Here is a 17,788-nt window from a genome sequence, read left to right as displayed (position 1 = left end):
GTTCCACATGATATTCTTGTTGACAAGTTGGTAAAATGTGGTATGGATCCTATTACTATTAGGTGGATTGATAACTGGTTGATAGATCACACTCAAAGGATGCTTGTTAATGACTTGTCATCCTGTTGGAGAGCAGTGACAAATGGAGTGCTACAGGCTCAAGGAAGTATTCAAAATGAGGTTGCACCACAGATACATACAGGGGCATCATAATATCTGACATTTTATTCTCAATTCCTTCCCTAATAATCCCTAACAGAGAATTTGCCCTTTTCACTGCTCCAGCACACTGCATTGCCACTTTTTTTGAGTTATCCACATGACCCTAATATCTTTTTCACTCTCACAGGAAGTTGGCTTATACCTGCAGATGGGATATTTTGTCCCACTGTGCATCACCTTACACTTACTGACACCGAGCTTCATTTGCCACATTGTCACCCACTCACCCAGTTTGTGGAAATCCTCTTAGAACTCTTCCCAGTCAGTTTTCATCATACCTTGTATTATTGCTGTTTTAAGAAACTGCATAGTCAGGCAAACCATTCAGATCCTCCTGTGATTAATTCATGTTAATCATCGTTGCACACCAAGCCATCTGCCAAATGCACAGATGGCTCATTACAGATGATCTTGACACCCGATAGGGTGGTCTTTTGTATCATATTATGTAGAAAACCAGAGAAGGAAATTACCCCAGTACTGCTTCTAGCAAATGAACGATTATATAGCTCTACAGGTTGGACCTGTAGTAGCATATGAATTGGTATACAGGGATAATACACTATATCACTTTTCTCCATATATCAAAGCTAGGCACAAGTGAAATATAACTGCTAGTTTTCAATAAATATCATGCAGTCTATAGGTTTGTTATATTTTCAACACTAAAGAACCATCAGAACCACATCAGATCCACAGCACACTTTCAACTACCTGAAGGTAGATTTTTATCACAGACAAGCTTTATTATTGTTGTTGCATCACATGGTGACATTGTATGAAAACTCATGTTTTCTGTATTAAAAATTCCCTTTGGGAAACAAATATACATAAAAGAATGACTATATAGACCTTGCAAATCAGAATCTCCTAGAGATACTAACACCTTGAGTTCAGATACTGTTTCATAAAGCATTCACATCTTCAAAATATGACCATATATTCAAGTCTCTTTAGTATATTTGAATAAATTATAATTCTGGCATTTTTTCCTAACTATTTATTTAGACTGAAGTTCTGCTGATTACAACAAAGTTTATGTATGACAAAATCCTATGCATACTTACTGAAGAGCATACACCATTTAATACAGTAGTACTTTCAAACAAAGTTGTATAGAACCAAACTGCATCCTTATAGCCACTTGAAACACAGCAATAGGAACTGGTGGGGACTGTATCATTAGATACAGCTGGGCAACATATTTAATGTTCCCTACACATTAAAAAAAACTTATGTACATACACTACCACATCACCATTAAGTTCATTAAGATTTCTACCATGCTAGCATTTTGCATGAAGGACTTTTTTTTATGTGAGGGAGCAATCCAACATGCAATGTCCTATCTATAATCTGAAATGGAATAATCCAGGAAAGGCTGCACTATATATTTAATAGAGAGAGCAAAAAATGAGGAAAGCTTTCAGTGTTCAACTGAAAGCTGGCTAAAGCTGGCTAAAGTTATTGACAGTTCCGCATCGATTCACCTCATTTCCAAGACAGCACATATGTGCATTAGCTGTACCCGGTGAAGCATTCTGCTATGGTAAATAAAATTCCAAAATGTTACATTTCTTTTTTTAATAGAAAAAGTCAACTTTCATTATAGTTTCTTTCAATCCACTGTAAACCTCCTTCAGACTGTAGTTTCTGTAATGAGCATGTAATATTCTTCACAATACCATTTTGCAGTGTACAAAGAGAGTCTCCTACATAGCGCAATTGAAAACTATGTCAACACCACTAAATAGTGCTTATATCTTTATACATTCATTTTCTCTTTGTTTTTTTCCTATCACTTTCCATACTACTGTCACTATCACTAGTTTCACGCTGTCTCTTCATTTTAGGCATGTCTTCATTAATTAGATGTAGCGTGTGGTTCTTTGGTTCTGTGTACACATGTTCAAAAGAGGTTTGTCCAGGATTTGAGTAGGGTGATGCAGGAAAACTTGGAAACTGTGGTGGAGGTGGTATCATCTGATAGTAAGGAAACTGTTGACCCACTGGATTAGTTGGTATATATTGCTGTTCTAAGAAGTAAGTCATCTAGAAAACAGAACAAACATCAATTTCAGAGACTGGTAATAAGAGTGGTAAGTTATTTTTGGATTTACCTCAGAAAATAAAAAACAGTGAGTCCATAATTGGAATTCAAATATGAGTCCATATTTTGCAAGTGTGCAGGCTTTTCAACTGCCTTTCTCCCAACTATCTAATGAAGTGATTCTCCATTATCTGTACACCGCCCGTGGCGCCGCGGGCGCCACGGACTAAATAAAATAGTAAGGGGTTCTGGGGCGGGATGTGTCCGGGATGAGGAAGGGTCCGGATTGGACCCTTCCTCATGACAGACAATCAGAGGGACCAATCGGCAGGCGCGAAGCGCCTGCCGATTGGTCCCTCTGATTCCCAGCCTCAGTAACTGCGAGCCGCGCGCAGCGCGGCTCGCAGTTGCTCCCAGCCTGACGAGTCAGGCCGGCCCCTGAGGGAGCCCCCGGCAAGACTCCAGCCGCCGAGACTCCAGCCGCCGAGAGGGAACCGCGGCCGGGCCGCGCCCACGCAGCCCGATCCGCGGGCGCGGCTCGCGGGTGCGGCCCGATCCGCGGGCGCGGCCGGGCGCGGCCCCGCGGGCGCGGCCGGGCGCGGCCCCGCGGGCGCGGCCGGGCGCGGCCCCGCGGGCGCGGCCGGGCGCGGCCCCGCGGGCGCGGCCGGGCGCGGCCCCGCGGGCGCGGCCGGGCGCGGCCCCGCGGGCGCGGCCGGGCGCGGCCTGATCCGCGGCCGTGGCCTCCTGGAAGCAGCGGAAAGAACCAACCCCCCCCCAGCCGCAGAAGATCAAATAAACGCACAGGACCCGCCGCAGCCCAGCGCACCACGCCTGGGACTCCCCACCAAAAACCAGGAGACGCCGAGGAGCCGCCACCCGCCTCCTCTTTCAGGTAGCCTGTCCCTTGCTCTGTCCCTCGCCTGCCCCTCGCTCTGGTCCCTGCCTGCTAGCGCCCATTGTCTTCTGGATACAATGGGCTTTTTTACTAGTACATAATAAAGCAGGTTAGAGATAGAAATTTGTTGGACATTTCAAGACCAGCCTTTTCTAAATTATGATACACTGAACCACTAGGATTCATACAGAAGAGCTGATAAACAGTTGAACCAACCTGTAGCCTGCAACATTATGGTCCAAAACGATCTTGGGGAGATGCCGGGGTTCAAGGGCAAAGTATCTGCTTGGCAGGCCAAAGGCGACAGATTCAATCTCAGATTATGCAAAATGGATAGCGGGAGATGTGAAGGACTACAACATGAGACTCTGAAGAAGCATTGCCAGTCAGAATAGGCAATGGTCTGACTCAGCATAACCTATCATATGCATCCATATATAGCCCACAAGGCCTTCTGGAACTGTACAGAGGCATTGAGTAGTCAAATCAGCATCTATACCAACTTTATTTGAGTTCAGCATTATTGATCAACCAATTATTTCCATCAGAATACAATACAGGCACAAGTCTTTAAGGTCTCTGATTTCATTTTCTTCTACTTATTTACAAAACTAGTAATCTGGAACGAACATAATAAATAAATAAATAAATATAATAAACATAAGCAGTTGCATTCTTTGCTCATGCTGAGTGACAGATGCCAGCATGTGAATCAGCGCATATTAAAAGGATGACCTTTGACCATGCTTTTAAAGTCATCCAAAGGAACATCACCATTAGTCACTACAAAATGTTTCTTTGCCTGGAGCCATCAGGGACAGCCACTCCACTAGATGATGAAGACAGAGTTGTGCAATGGGAATTGCCACAGATAAAAAAGAATTCTTTCTCTGAGACATAACAGGAATACAGTGAAGCTAGAACCCAGAGGAATAAAACTACCAAAAGTAATCATGGTTTTAAAAGAGTAAAAGACAATCCCAGGTACTGTAAGAAATTATACTGATCTTCCACAAGATCCACAGCTGTTCTGTGCATTGTGCAAGCTACATAAACTTCCAGTCTATCATTGTGATGGATTTATAAGGATTATTCCAAACTTACCATGTTTTGAAAAGAAGAATATTCCTGAAGCGGACTACTGTTAATCTGGAAAGGACTAACAGGTAATGGAAGAGTACCATAAAGGTCTGAATTCCTATAAAAAGAAAATATGGACAAATGAGAGAAGTCATTCAAGAGATTTCATTATCAGCCAACAAAGGCCAACAGAAGTGATTTGTGTTCCAGTTATCCATTCCCTAAAAGGAACACACATTATGGTTACACACTTTCCATTGAGAAAAGTCACTTTAATCATGTAAAATTACATGATCCTCTTCATGTATTGTTTAGAAAGTAATTCAGGATGGTGGAAGATCTATTTGCATGAATTAATTTGTCAAGGAAGTATCAAAATAATGTATGTATGCATGAATTTGGGGCTGATGAGAACCACCAAGTTCATTAATAGATAATTATATATACCCATCATAACAATCAAGAGTATGGAAACTAATAAACTTTATAGGAAGGCATCTATCAGTAAGGGCTGCAAACCAATAAAGAATTCCAATAAATTTTAATTGTTGGGGAGGTGCCATGGCTAGATAATAAAGCACCTGTTTTGCATTCATAAAGTTTCAGGTTATATCCCTGGTATTTCCATTTTCATTTTTTAAACGCAATAGGTAATAAGTGATGTGAAAAACCCATGCTACTAATCAGAATGGACAATATTGACGTTATCAATGATCCCTCTCAGTATAAAGCAGGTTAATGCATTCAGCTGATAGTGTATCTTTTAAAAGTAATTCACAAAATGTTGAGGAAGTTACGATTTTAAGGATCCTCAAGTAGACAGTTCTTTTAATGTGACAACAAAAGAGAAATCCATATTTGTCCAATATATCTGTGCACCCTACATATAAACAGACTATTGAAGGGAGAAAAAGTTTGTCAGAACTACTAATTAAATGAAGGGGAGGAACAAATTTCAATTTGAAATTAAACTTGGACTCAGCTTCATTTGTGCACCCTATGAAACACTTCATTGGGAATTCCCACTGAACTCGGGGCCAAATTAGATCTGATGTTGGGTGTGATGTGAATGGAGCTACCTGCAGATTTTTTAAAACCATATGGAGGCCTGATTTAGATCAATACTGTTGCATAAAGGAAAGAGGATTTATTTACCTTACCATACCATCTTCCAGACCTCTTCCGGGAGCTGATACCAATAGGTTGGGGCCAGGGCCAAAAAAGCCGTGGCCCGGGTTAGGGCCTGGGACAACCAGTAGATTCATACCCACATAATACTTTGACATAATACCTGGAATTACCCAAAAGACCTCATTCCAAAAGGCTTTCTAAGCTCAAGAAACTTAGAAGCCTCTTGTTAATACTGAACTATCATTTATTTATTTATATTTATAGATAGCCACTCCCGGCACAGCAATTAAAAGACAACTTTAAATGATATATAGTGATATTTTTAAGACTGGAAATACTTGTAGATATTACAAAAACAAGCAACTCCAATACCTGTATGTTAGTGATTGCATATCAGCACTGCTTTCCATATTCTGGCAATGACTGCTTAGCTCTGGACAGTGGGAACTCCCTATGAACATAACAAAATATTTACATTAGTAAGGTTAGTAATTTCACACCTTTTCACATATAGATAACAGGCTTTGTCTGAAAGCTAAGGATCAGTTCTAATACAACAACCAAAATCAAACATTCATATAGCATCAACTGTCCTAACAGTGTATTAATTAAAATAGAACATTCAAATCTCCAAACAGACTTTGTTTTTTATGGAAAACTTGTAATAAAGCCCATTTGTAAAAATGGGCATGTGGAGGCTGGGGGCATTGCACACAGACAAGCTATGGGTGCAAGGATGGGGTGAGGTGGATGCGTTGGGGAGGTGGTGAGGGGAGGAGGATACATAGTTCCTGTTGGGATCAAAACACTGAAAAGTCAAAATAAAATCCACGATTTGAAAATCCACAAAGCTAATTTGGTAAAAACCAGGGTGTGGGGGGGAACACAAAGTCTGAGTCTAGTGGCACCTTTAAGACCAACAAGTTTTATTCGAGGTATAAGATTCCTTAGAAGTGGACTTGCCCACAAAAGCTTATACCTTGAATGAGCTGGCTTTTAAAGGTGCTACTGGATGTAAACTTTGTTCTGCTGCTTCAGACCCTCATAGCTACCCAGCAGTTATAATTCCATGTGATCTCCAGCTTCCACCTGGAGGCAGTCAACCCTAGTTCTGCCCTGAAGGAAATGGTTGCTTTGGAGGATGGAGTCAACAGCATTATACTGTACTGTTCTGAGGTCCTTCCCTATGCCCTACCCCCAAGAATTTCCTATCCTGGAGTTGCAAACATATCTCCTTTCTACTCAACTTTTATCTGTCCCTCTGTGTTAAGGCTTCCCTCTCCCCCCATCCCCAGAGCCCCTGCCTATGAAAGTTGTGGCCCAGCTGTGTGGTTTCACAGTTCCCTGCCCCATTCTCTCCTTCTCAGCCATTTGCTAACCTACATTTTACGTGCCTCCCATCTTCAACTATAGTTATTAATTTACTTCATTTAAACTCGGCATTTCTCCACACTGGAGACCAAGGCAACATATGTTATTCTCCTCTCCTCTTTTGTATCTGCAAAAAACAAACAAAACAAAACAAAACCATCCTGTGAGGGATATTAGGCTGAAAGAATGTAACTAGTCCAAAATCACTTAGTGAGCTTCCTCAGCAAAATATCCAAAATGCTATCTCCCAGATCCTACTCTGAAGCACTAACCACTATACCATACTGGCTTTTGTAGGGTGACTACTGTTGAACAGTAGCAACCAGCCAGGCATCACTGAGTAACGCAAGTGGTATCAAGTCAGAGATTGCTTCCAGGTCTACAGAATCTTGAAATTACAATTGAACTTCAGATGACAGCAATCTGTCTCCTGGAGAAAATGGCTGTTCTGTAGGAAGGACTCTACAGGATTATATCCGGTAGAGGCCTCTCCCCAAACCCTGTCCTCAGAATTAAGCACAAAATCTCTGGAATTTCCCAACCTGGAGCTGGCAGCCTAAGTCCTAATGAGTCCTCTCTCAAAAGCCAAAATAGGTCCAGAAAACTCAGTTTGGAATACTGTAATGGCCTAGCAACAGCCACAGAGTGAATCACTTGCTTAAAGCTACAGGCACTTGCTTTGTCATTTTCATATTTTTTTAAAGCCCCTAAAATATTTTGTTACAACTTTCCTACAAATTTGGGGCACTTTTCAGACTTGGAGAAAGATCTGTCTCACCCTATTAACAGCTCCAGTCACTGGAATGTATTATTGAGAAAATAATTGAAGTTCCAGTTCCAGCTCAGAGACAGCAAGATGCTGCTGCCCTCTGCTTACAGAGCTTTTATTTACTTTATTATTTCTATTTTCCTCTTTTCTTGCTCTTTTTGCGGCCAATTTATCTTCCTAGTCTTTTATTTTATTGGGTTGTTATCTAGACAGGGAAGGGGGACAAGACAAAATGATTTTCTAGGTTGTGTTTTGTCTGTGCTCGGCAGTGCATTTTTGCTATTTTACTAATCAGGATGGTTTACAACATTTCAGTGGCACAACAATTAATTCATAAAAGCAATTAAACAACATTCCACATCAATATTATATTAAAACCTATTGAACAAAAATATCAACTGGTTTAGTCATAGGCAAATGGTATCAAGATTGCAAGAAAAATGAAAGACGTTCCGTGATTTAACTGATTTTGAACTGAAAATAATTCGGAACCACATACCCTGGGATGTATATATAAACATATCTTGAAGCTTGAGAGTAAGACTGAGCAAGTAAAAAAAGTATAATTAAATGCATGCAAAACTTGGGCTAAAAATATCTGAAGAGTGGGAGAAGTTGTGGTCCAGAAACGTTAAATTAACAAGATGTCAATTGTTGAGGGAAAATTGGTATAAAAAGCTTTACAGCTGGTATGTAACTCCTAACGGTATACACAAAGTGTCATGGGAAGTACTGGAGGTGTCATGATGCTATTGGTTCCTTTTTTCATATGTGGTGGTCATGTGAATGCATTTTAAAAATGTATTTTTTAAGCTTGCATGCTGATATGGAGAAAATTTTAATGTTTTGAATTTCCATTATCTGAAATTTATGCTGTTAAATATGCTACCTTCCTTCTTTTTATCCTTTAGCTGGTGATTGATGGAGCAGGTTGTCCTCTCAGCTAATACGCTGCTGAAGGTGCCACTGGATTTCTTTTACCTAGTTTATAATACGTTTACACGCTTGGCGATTGGTGGCAGTCATTTTGGCCATATGGACAGTCAATCGCTGGTTTCTTAGGTCTTCCTTGATTTGTTTAAGCCATGTTTTCTTTGGCGCCAATCACTGGATCTTCCATTCAGTTGGCCGTTCTCACCAGAGGAGCTTATGAGGCAGTCAGCTGGTGTTCATTCGGCAGACATGACCAAACCTTTGCAGTCTGCACTTTTGGATCTGTTCTTTAATTTGCGGCTGGTTGTCACATTTTTTCCCTAATTGTCTCATTTCGATTATGATCACAATGCTACCTTCCAATTTACCTATAAAAGCCAGCAATTTTTTCCCCATGCAACTGCCGCAGCCACACTCACTACTGCATCAAGATCGATGCAGCAAGAGTCGCCTGGACTGGATTCTTGGTTGGAATGTATGAGAAACCTTGTTGTTATGGCAAAGCTGACTAATTTAGTAAATAGAGAGCCACCAGAAGAATGTACTAACTCTTGGGGACCCTTCTTAGAATTTGTGAAAAGATAATGTAAGCATTTCTTAGTGGCAAGACTCTATATACAATGAGTAGGTTGTGATTATTAGAAATTAATTCAGCTTAGGGAGTTCAGCTTGATGATACTGTTTATCATCATTCATACTGTGCTTTTAATGTTGTCATACATAACCTATGTTCTTTCTGTAAAAAATAATCTACTGACAGCACCTGTTGGTTTTATAAGTTCCCTGTTAGATCTGGAGATAAGGTTCAGGACACTGTGTCTTATACCACTGGTATTAACAAGTCTTGGGATATTATTTTGTTAGACAGATATGGCTAATGCAGAACATCTGCTTAGCATGGCATTATGTCTGAGTAGAGAGTAACAGCAACTGAATGATTTTTTTAGGAGGACCAAGAGTTCTATTTGGTTTGGTTGAGACTGTTTTACTGCCCGATTTCTTCTTTTTATATTTATATTATTAGTGTAGAACAGTGTGACTTGGAAAACTGAGAGTGGATAATTGTGATGTTATTTACTCTTAATGTGATTATGTGATTCATTTCTGATCCTTGGCAGAGAGCTAACTATCCAAAGAGTTTCACACTTCACTATTAGAATGTAACATTTTCTTAAAATAAGAGATACATGTACTATTTTGGAAAAAAGGAAAAATAAAGTTAAACCTACCAAAGCGGTACTGCACTTTAATTGGCCTTCCATATAAACGAATCCCATTCAACAAAGATATGGCATAAGGCACGGATTCAGTATGTTTAAAGCACACAAATCCAAAAGTCTTGAGTCTTCCATCTTTGTCTTTGCATATGGTCACTTTGGTTACTGGACCAGCCTGCAAAAAACTTCAGTATTATTTTCTTGGAAAGCCCAAGTAAAAAACCAATTTTCATTTGCAGGATTCCAAACTTAGCTTTTCAAAGCCCATACATTTATGTAATGTTGCATACCATAGCCCTAACTACAGGAGAGCAGTAATAACCTTCAGCTACAAAACTATATGGATGTATTTTTTGGGGGAGGGAGGGGGGCAGGAAGAATAAGGAAAGAAGTACATGATTTGACAGTGATTCATTATGGATCTCTCTTTTTTCCAAAATTGAAGCATTGTTCCCATTGACAAATAGCAGTCCAGTATTAGGAACCAAGACTTAAAAAGTGATGCTATCAATTGGGTGATATTGCTTTGATATACATAAGAGATATACTGAGATAACCACTGTGTGATACAGAGATCAAACGTAGTATAGTGATTATATTATCTTTGGACCCAACCCCCTACTTCTGCTATGGAAGCTTGCTGAATGATCTCGAGCCAGCCAACTCCTCTCAGCCTAACATACCTCACAGGGCTTTTGCACAGATACAACATTGGATGGCACAATTATGTTGTAATGTTAAGCCTTTTTGGGACTTCAATGGGGGGAAATATATAAGTAAATATACATACTATATGGATTACAAATATATAAGTAAATAAATAAGAGTCAGTATTGAGGGCCATTTAGTTCTTCAATCTGGATGGGTGAGATCCCAGGTCAGATCTCTGTTTGGCAATGAAGATTGATGGTTGACTTAAGTCCAGTCAACCATCAATTAACCTAACATCTGCCATCCCCTTCTTCAGCTCTTGTGAGGATACAAGGGGGCAAATAACCCTCTGAGCTCTTAATTCACCTCTCTTGTACTAGAAAGAAAAGTTATGACTGTTTCGAAAACCTCACATGGGTTGGTTGTTTGTTGGTTAAAAAAACCTATAATAAATTCTTTCAGTACCATTTTAATAAAACACTTCATGCTATTTTCACTTTATATGCCCCTGGCAGCGCCCATAGCCTCTTACCTTTCCATACTTCCTTCTTTCCTTTCCTTCCACCTACCCAACAGCCTACCTTTTCTCCCCACTAGTTTTGAACTTTATTTTCTTCCTGGCCTGACAGCATCCTTCTCTTTTGTTGTGTCCCACTCATCTAGCTTTTGAAAAGTCCTGCAATACTGTTGCCATGGTACATAAATCCCTAAAACAGCCACCAAGATCTCAAAATATATTATTTATTTATTCTCTGGTTTACATCCCCTCCCCCCACCCACACACACACTATTGCCAGCTTGAAGTGGCTTCCAACACAGGATAAAATAATACAATAAGTTATAAACAATTGTTACAAATTATTAAAAGCATTTTAAAACAGGGAACTACACACCTGTATGGGCAACTAGAATAATCAGAACATCTTGGCTTTTCCAGGGGGAGGGATGTGTGTGTGTGTGTATGGGGGGCCCAGATGGTGTTTAGTCAGATTGTCTATTCATTGGCCCCAACCAAATGTCTGGCAGCTCTGTTTTGCAGGCCCTGCAGAACTGGTTTAATTCTGTCAGGGCCCTCAGCTCTTCCAAGAGCTCATTCCACCAAGTTGGGACCAGGACTGAAAATGCCCTGGCCCTGTTTGAGACAAGATGCACCTCTTTTGGACCAGGGATCACCAATTTATTCTTATTGTACAACTTTAGGATCCCTTTGGGGGCATAATCAACCAAGTGGTCCCTTAGGTACTCCAGGCCCTGGCCATGTATGGCCTTAAAGGTTAGCACCAATACCTTGAAGTGGATTCGGAATTCAACTGGGAACCAGTGCAGCTGCCTTTTATTTATATGCCGCTGCTCCTGGACTTCCCGCCTCACAACGGCTAACAACACATAAAACATACAGTAAAAATTCAAAAGTCCACATAAACCTCAACCCCAAGTCCTCAACCCCTTACTCCCACCCAACCCCCAACTTTAGTCAGCCAGACCCCCAGGGTTGATGTTGCATATATCCCTAGATATTGCATAATGGCAGGCCAGATGTGTCTTGCAAAATAGGCATGGCCATTCATTTCTTAAAGCAATAGACAATGGTTCTGCTATCTGAGTGGTTCTTAATACAGAATGAGATCTAAAAATAAATGTAAGTCTGGTGCTTTTCTGCCTTTGCTCTATTATGTGGATTTTTTGCTCTGTACTCCAGATTCCAGTTCAGAATCAGATACTATGCTCCCCCCATGGAACAAGCAACAACTTTGGGAAGGTGTGCAGATGTCTAGGAAATGATACTCAAGAGTTGACTGTTGATCTCCAAATCCAAACTGCCCACCCAGTAGTTCCTACTTATCATTAAAATCCAAGCGAGACATTCAAAAATTTGTAGTCTCCTTTATTTAATTCCTCAGTTAAGCAAAGAACATTCCAGAATGATGCAAGCAATGCAAAACATGATGAGGAAGATAACTCAATTGTTCTCCATAAATGAAACCATGCAAAGGGCAAGCAGATAGAGCACATGTTAGCAAGTTTCAAAATTTAAAACGGATAAACAATTATAAGATTTCTGGCCAAAATAGTTTGTGTCTGCTGTTAATACTGTATATGTATCTTCCTCAGCTACTTATACATTTTCTGTACCAGATTAGTATGTGTAGGAAAACTATTCCTTAAAAAAATAATATGATCTTGCAACAAACAAAAGTCAATAAGCCTACAGCATAAAAAGCAGAATAATGGATTACTATATAGACTAAATCTTCTGGTAGCAGAATAAGAAGGAACAGTATGAAGCAGCTTTTGAATATAGGATGCTAGTGTTTAGATGCATCTGTAAGAACTACAAAGATTCATTACCAAATTTACATTTCATGGGGTTTATTATTATTATATGATATAATTTAGTGTTATGTCAACAAAAAGAGTAACTAGCCAGTAAGGATTGTGATCAGCTCATGGGCCTGTCCAGGACTAAGATCCATGGCTCAAATTACCTGTTCAGCAGATCCAATGGCCTTGTGGTTACAAGAGTAGTTCACATCAGTTATACTGCAAACCAGCAGTAAGAGGAGCCAATGAAGAATGGCCAGAAAAGCAGGGAAGAAGTTCTTGGACTGGGATGACAGAGTGCAAATACAATCATCATTCCTTCCTTTCACTTCAGGGTTTTCTTTCCTAATAGAAAGTGGTGGAAGGGGAGGGATCCAAAGGTCTAATCTACATTAGTTGAGAGAAATTAAATTATTTGGCCTTTCATCTTATTACAGTTCCTGGCAGTTATTAGTCAATTGCAAAAATAATACACACACTACAGAACTGAACTGAACTGATTTCTTGCCAACAAAAAAAGAAGAGAAGACAGAATCCTTTCTCCAAAAAGGACCAAATTATGTTTGATGTTGTTGTGATTCTTAAAGTTACCAATTTTCCTTTATAAAAAAAGCCTCTCAATAAATAAGCCCCCAGGGATTCTGAAGTAGAAAAAGAACTTGCTTCCTTTACTTCTTGACATTTCATGAAAGTGAAAATTTCCATTCTGTTGCTCGGAGTTTCCCTGCTGAAGATGATGAAGATTTTCCAGGATAGGAAGTAGTAAACCAAGCATTCTGATGCTTTAAACTTGTTGCTTTCCCTGTTCATAAATAAAAGAGATCTGCTGAAGCAAACACAGCTAGTTTGAAGGATTCAAACATACAATTGTTTCTTCTCTATCAGTTGTAAGACATATGGAAGAAGTTTCTGATAGGTAAAGATAATACATTTACAGTACAATCCTAAACAGTTACTCTTGTCTAAGACCACTAAATTCAATGGGCTTAGACTAGTATAATGATGCATAAAACCGCATTGCTAGAATAAAACTAGCATAATTTTCAACAACTAAATGCCAATGGAAAGAAAACAACATGCAGACAGAAAACATCCAGTTGGCAAGATTTTAATCACATTCAAACTAAGCAATAATTAAAAATTTAAATGTGCAAAACAGACAACAAAATTGGATTGGCATGCACTGTTCTACTTGGTGCCAGAGGAATGCTGTATTGGCAGTAAAAGTAGCATGACCTTCTGATCGTTAATTGACTATGCTGTTACAATAGAAGATTTGGATATTCCTTTTTTACTGGCATCATGTAGCTTCCAAAGTAAAAAACAAATAAATATATGTAGGATAGACTGCTTTGAAGGGTATAAAGTAGATAATGCAAAAGATAATAATGCAGAACAAGGGGATATGTCAAGCAACAGCAAGGAAAAATGGGAGTGGGTTTAATTCAAGAAACTAAAAGTTAATAGTTGTCCAAAAGAGCAGACTGAAGAAACTGTAGCCTACAGCATTCAATGTTTATTGTTAAAGATAGAATAAAATATACTCAGGACCTGTTTGATACATGTCATTGTAACTTCTTATTCTCACATTGTAAGAACCATTTCTCAAGGCAGTCTAAGAGAGAGCCGGTGGGGAAATCAACCATTTAAAGTGCTATTTACAAAGGATTACTTATTTAGAATATTGATATGCTGCCTTATTTCTTTCATTTAAAGTGGCTAACAGCACAATTCCAGGGTGCAAAACACAGAAGTCCATTAATAGAGAAAAATAATGCAGCATTAAAAGCACACTTGAATGGGTAAGAAAGTTCATCCTTCTCCTAATGCCTCCTAGAGTAGAGCTGTATTGCACAGCTTCATAATGGTAAAATGCTATGCAGGGTTACCCCAGTCTACTGACTTGGAGGGGCATAGACTGGCCTAACTCTCCACAGGATTGCACCATATATGCTTTCATGGAAGGTGCCCTCCAGACACACTGGTAGGCCATTCCAGAGAACTGAACCAACTGAGGAAGCTTCTGACATAGTTGTTGCTGTACTTAATAAAATGGGCTATGTTGAGGCCTAGAAATAACATCAGTTATCTGGCCTCCCTACCTGAGATGCTCATAACACCCACGTACTGACTTGTAGAAGTACTTTAGGTGCCCCTCTCTCTAAAGCAGCCTTTTACAACCTTTCAACCGTGGAGGAGTCCCTGAAATAATTTTTCAGGTTTCAAAGAGCCTCGGAAGTGATGTCACTACCCATACCCTTAGCCCCCCTTCTCCCTCCCCCTGCCTTTACTACTACTGTGGTAGCTCTGCCCCGTGTATGCCAGAAAGAAGAGCAGGAACTCAGAAGATGCTGAGACCCAATACCACACCACTTCATAGTTCCCATGGACCCCAGGGATCCACAGACCCTGGTTGAGAATCCCTGCTCTAAAGAGGAGGAGGTGACCTTTCTGCAACTGTTGGATTTCAATCTTTAATTACCTAAATCAGGCTTTTATATCTAACTAGGAGCAAAGCCCGTTGTACCCAGGAATACAAAGGGTGCTAGGACACATGGCTGCCCTGTGGCTTTCCTGGGTGCTGACATCTCCCCCTGCTCCCCACTTGATCTTGAGATCCAGCTGGTAGAAGTGATTGAACAGTAGCAGGCTCGATCTCAAGAGATCTCCCACTCCTCCATGTGCAGCCAGCTGGGTTCCCAACCTCCAGGTGGAGCCTAGAGATCTTCAGGAATAACAACCTATCTCTACTTCTTCAAACAGCTGAGAGGGAGGGGGAGAGAGGGAGGGATGGAGAGGAAGCAGAAGCCACTCCAGGTCCCATGGAGCTGGTGGGTGGCCTTTACTCTTCCCACCCACCCCAGATTTTTGAGGCCCCACCTCCAAACTTGAAGGAACATTCCTAACTCAGGGGTCACCAACTTCTAGGTGTGGCCTGGAGACCTCCTGAAATTGGAGTCCATCTGCAGACTAGAGATCAGCTTCTTAGGGGAAAACGGTTGTTTTGGAGGGGGAATTTTGCTATGACATCTCCAGGCAACATAAATCACTGCTTGGGAGGCTGGATTCTGTGGGACTGTGCCCCAGGGAGGTTCAGGGATGCAAGCCTCCAGGTGGGAGCTAGGGATCCCCCAGACTGAAAGTGCCTCCCTAGACTGCAGAGATCAGATCACCTGGAAGAAAGGGTTGCATGGGAGGGGCATCTGTGAGGCACTGTGCCAGTGTTCGGGGATGTCTACAGGTGGAACCTGGAGAACTCCCAGAATGAGAACTCCTCTCCAAACTGCAGAAAAGGGCTGCTTGGGGGAGGTGGTGTCTGTGTGGCACTGTGCCATTGTTCAAAGATGCCAGACTCTACGTGGGACTTGAGGATCCCCCAGACTGCAGAGATCAGTTCCACTGGAAAAAACGGCCACATTGGAGCCCCCCCCCCCAAAAAAAAAACACCATTCTACACAGGTCACCACTGATCTTTCTTCCTTCCTTCCCTCCCCATCAAGCCTCCTCTTCCCTCCATCTTTTCTACATACCACACACCCTCCCCCTCGGGAACACAGCATCTTTGGGGATGCACATATTCCCTTACTCTGTAGTCCCAACCTCCACCATTCCTGCTTTTTTACATCTTCTTTTTGATCACAACCCCCAGCTTTAAAAGTGAAATCCTCAGGAGAAGGTCACTGTGGAAGTGTTAATGAATTCCCAGCACAGTGGCAGAGGGGAGAGGAGGGGGGTGGAGAAAAAAAAGTGGGGGACTTTGAGAAGATGTTTCTGTGTGTGATGGTGGAGACAGGATGGGTGTCCCACAATGCACTCCTCTCCTGCTTTCAAAGTTCAGGGCAACCAAGAAAGGAAGCTGAGCACCGAGGCAGCAGACTACCAGTCTGCAGAATTGGTTGCTTTCTCTCCACCACCACTACCCTCCCGCCGGCCCGGTGGTGGATCGCGTTGGGCACCCCGCAGGGTGCTGCTCACTTTGTCTGATGGCTCCTTCACCCCCACCCTCCCCAGAAGGGGGGGGGGAGGTCACAGCAAGGCAGCAGATGGCAACCTGTAGGGCGCACACCTCATCAGGTGGTTCCTCGGTTCATCTGCCACTCTGAGACAAGGTAGGGTGAGGATGGGCCACTTACCCAGAGTTGTGTCACCCATCTAGGCCTTCTCCTTTTCCTTGGGGCAAACTACAGAAAGCCGCTGAAACAGGAGGCAAGTTCTGCGGTTGGCCCTTATTGGGCAAGAGTTCACCCAACCATGGCCAATCAATCAGTTATCAAGTGCATCGGGCTCATACATACTCGGCTGACTTTATCATGTGGAATGACTATGCAATGGTATAGCATTATGTTGTGGGTCCCCATGGGAAGAGCGGCATATAAATAGAAAAAAATAAATATGTCAGGTGAGAGAATCCACTCCTTTTCTGTGACCATGCGATCTCCCTTCAGCCCCCACGTATCTGTACTGGGACTTCCTCACGTTCAGCGATCACACCAAACTTACACTTGACACGTCCCAGACAAGCAAAAGAGGCGGCTGCTGTCAGGCGTCGCGCTCCCTCTCCCTCCGTCCCTGGCCGCGCCCCTTTCCCGGGCCCCGCCGCCCTCTGCAGCAGGGACGCCCTTCCAGGCAGCATTGCCGCCGCCCTGCAGCCCCGCCCCCAGGCCCCGCCCTCCCGGCACCTGCAGGAAAAGCTCGTAAAGGATCTCCTCTCGCACGCGCCCCTCCAAGTTGCCCACGAAGAGGGTCCGGTCCGCCTCGCCTGCCTTCGTCGGGACGGCCATGAGGGGAGGCAAGGGGCAACCAAAGCGGCGGCGGCTCCAGCACTCCCGGGTGAGGGGCGGGACCGCCGGCTGGCGAAGTGGAGAGAACGGGCGGCCGTAAAGCAGCCAACACGCGCGGCTTTTCCGTTAGTAGTGAGGCGCGAGCACACTTTACGACTGTAGCCGACAGCTGCCCTTGACGCTGGGGATGGAGCAACAGATCCCGTCTCCGCTCGCTGCTTTCGCCGGGGCCGGGGTGGGCCTTCCGTCTCGGCGGATGCGACTTTTAGAGTGCGTGTGGCGAAGGGAGGGGCTGTACGTCACGCCTAGCTTCTAGTTAGGGGGTTAAAACCCACCGTTTCCGTTGGCCTTGACACCAGCAGAACG

At 42.4% G+C, this 17,788-nt stretch overlaps 1 protein-coding gene across 6 annotated transcripts; it reads right to left on the bottom strand.

Moving 5' to 3' along the window:
* Window positions 1-943: 943 nt before the first annotated feature.
* Window positions 944-17,662, bottom strand: RBM11 (RNA binding motif protein 11). 6 transcript variants are annotated; one of them, XM_077342398.1, is made up of 7 exons: window positions 17,321-17,662; window positions 13,305-13,443; window positions 12,806-12,925; window positions 9,681-9,843; window positions 5,751-5,829; window positions 4,272-4,365; window positions 944-2,274 (listed from the first exon to the last, which is right to left on the bottom strand). In XM_077342398.1, exons 2-7 carry the CDS (start codon window positions 13,344-13,346, stop codon window positions 1,996-1,998), a joined length of 777 nt encoding a protein of 258 aa, XP_077198513.1. In that variant the 5' UTR covers window positions 13,347-13,443; window positions 17,321-17,662; the 3' UTR covers window positions 944-1,995. The 6 variants fall into 6 exon arrangements, with proteins under 6 accessions (XP_077198513.1, XP_077198514.1, XP_077198512.1 ...); XM_077342399.1 differs by lacking the exon at window positions 17,321-17,662 and adding an exon at window positions 17,142-17,292; XM_077342397.1 differs by lacking the exon at window positions 17,321-17,662 and having other exon boundaries at window positions 13,305-17,135.
* Window positions 17,663-17,788: the final 126 nt, after the last annotated feature.

The sequence above is a fragment of the Paroedura picta genome, chromosome 6, assembly GCF_049243985.1.
Source record: "Paroedura picta isolate Pp20150507F chromosome 6, Ppicta_v3.0, whole genome shotgun sequence".
NCBI classification, from domain to species: domain Eukaryota; kingdom Metazoa; phylum Chordata; class Lepidosauria; order Squamata; family Gekkonidae; genus Paroedura; species Paroedura picta.
This window is presented reverse-complemented; position numbering and strand designations above follow the sequence as displayed.

Excerpts from the sequence above, each read along its gene's own strand:
- RBM11 (XM_077342397.1), bottom strand. The coding sequence starts at position 13,451 with ATGAACAGGGAAAGCAACAAGTTTAAAGCATCAGAATGCTTGGTTTAC. Across the intron at positions 12,926-13,304 it reads AATGTCAAGAAGTAAAGGAA|TCCAAGAACTTCTTCCCTGC; the intron begins GCAAGTTCTTTT and ends CTGTCATCCCAG. Across the intron at positions 9,844-12,805 it reads CCATTGGATCTGCTGAACAG|GCTGGTCCAGTAACCAAAGT; the intron begins GTAATTTGAGCC and ends AGTTTTTTGCAG.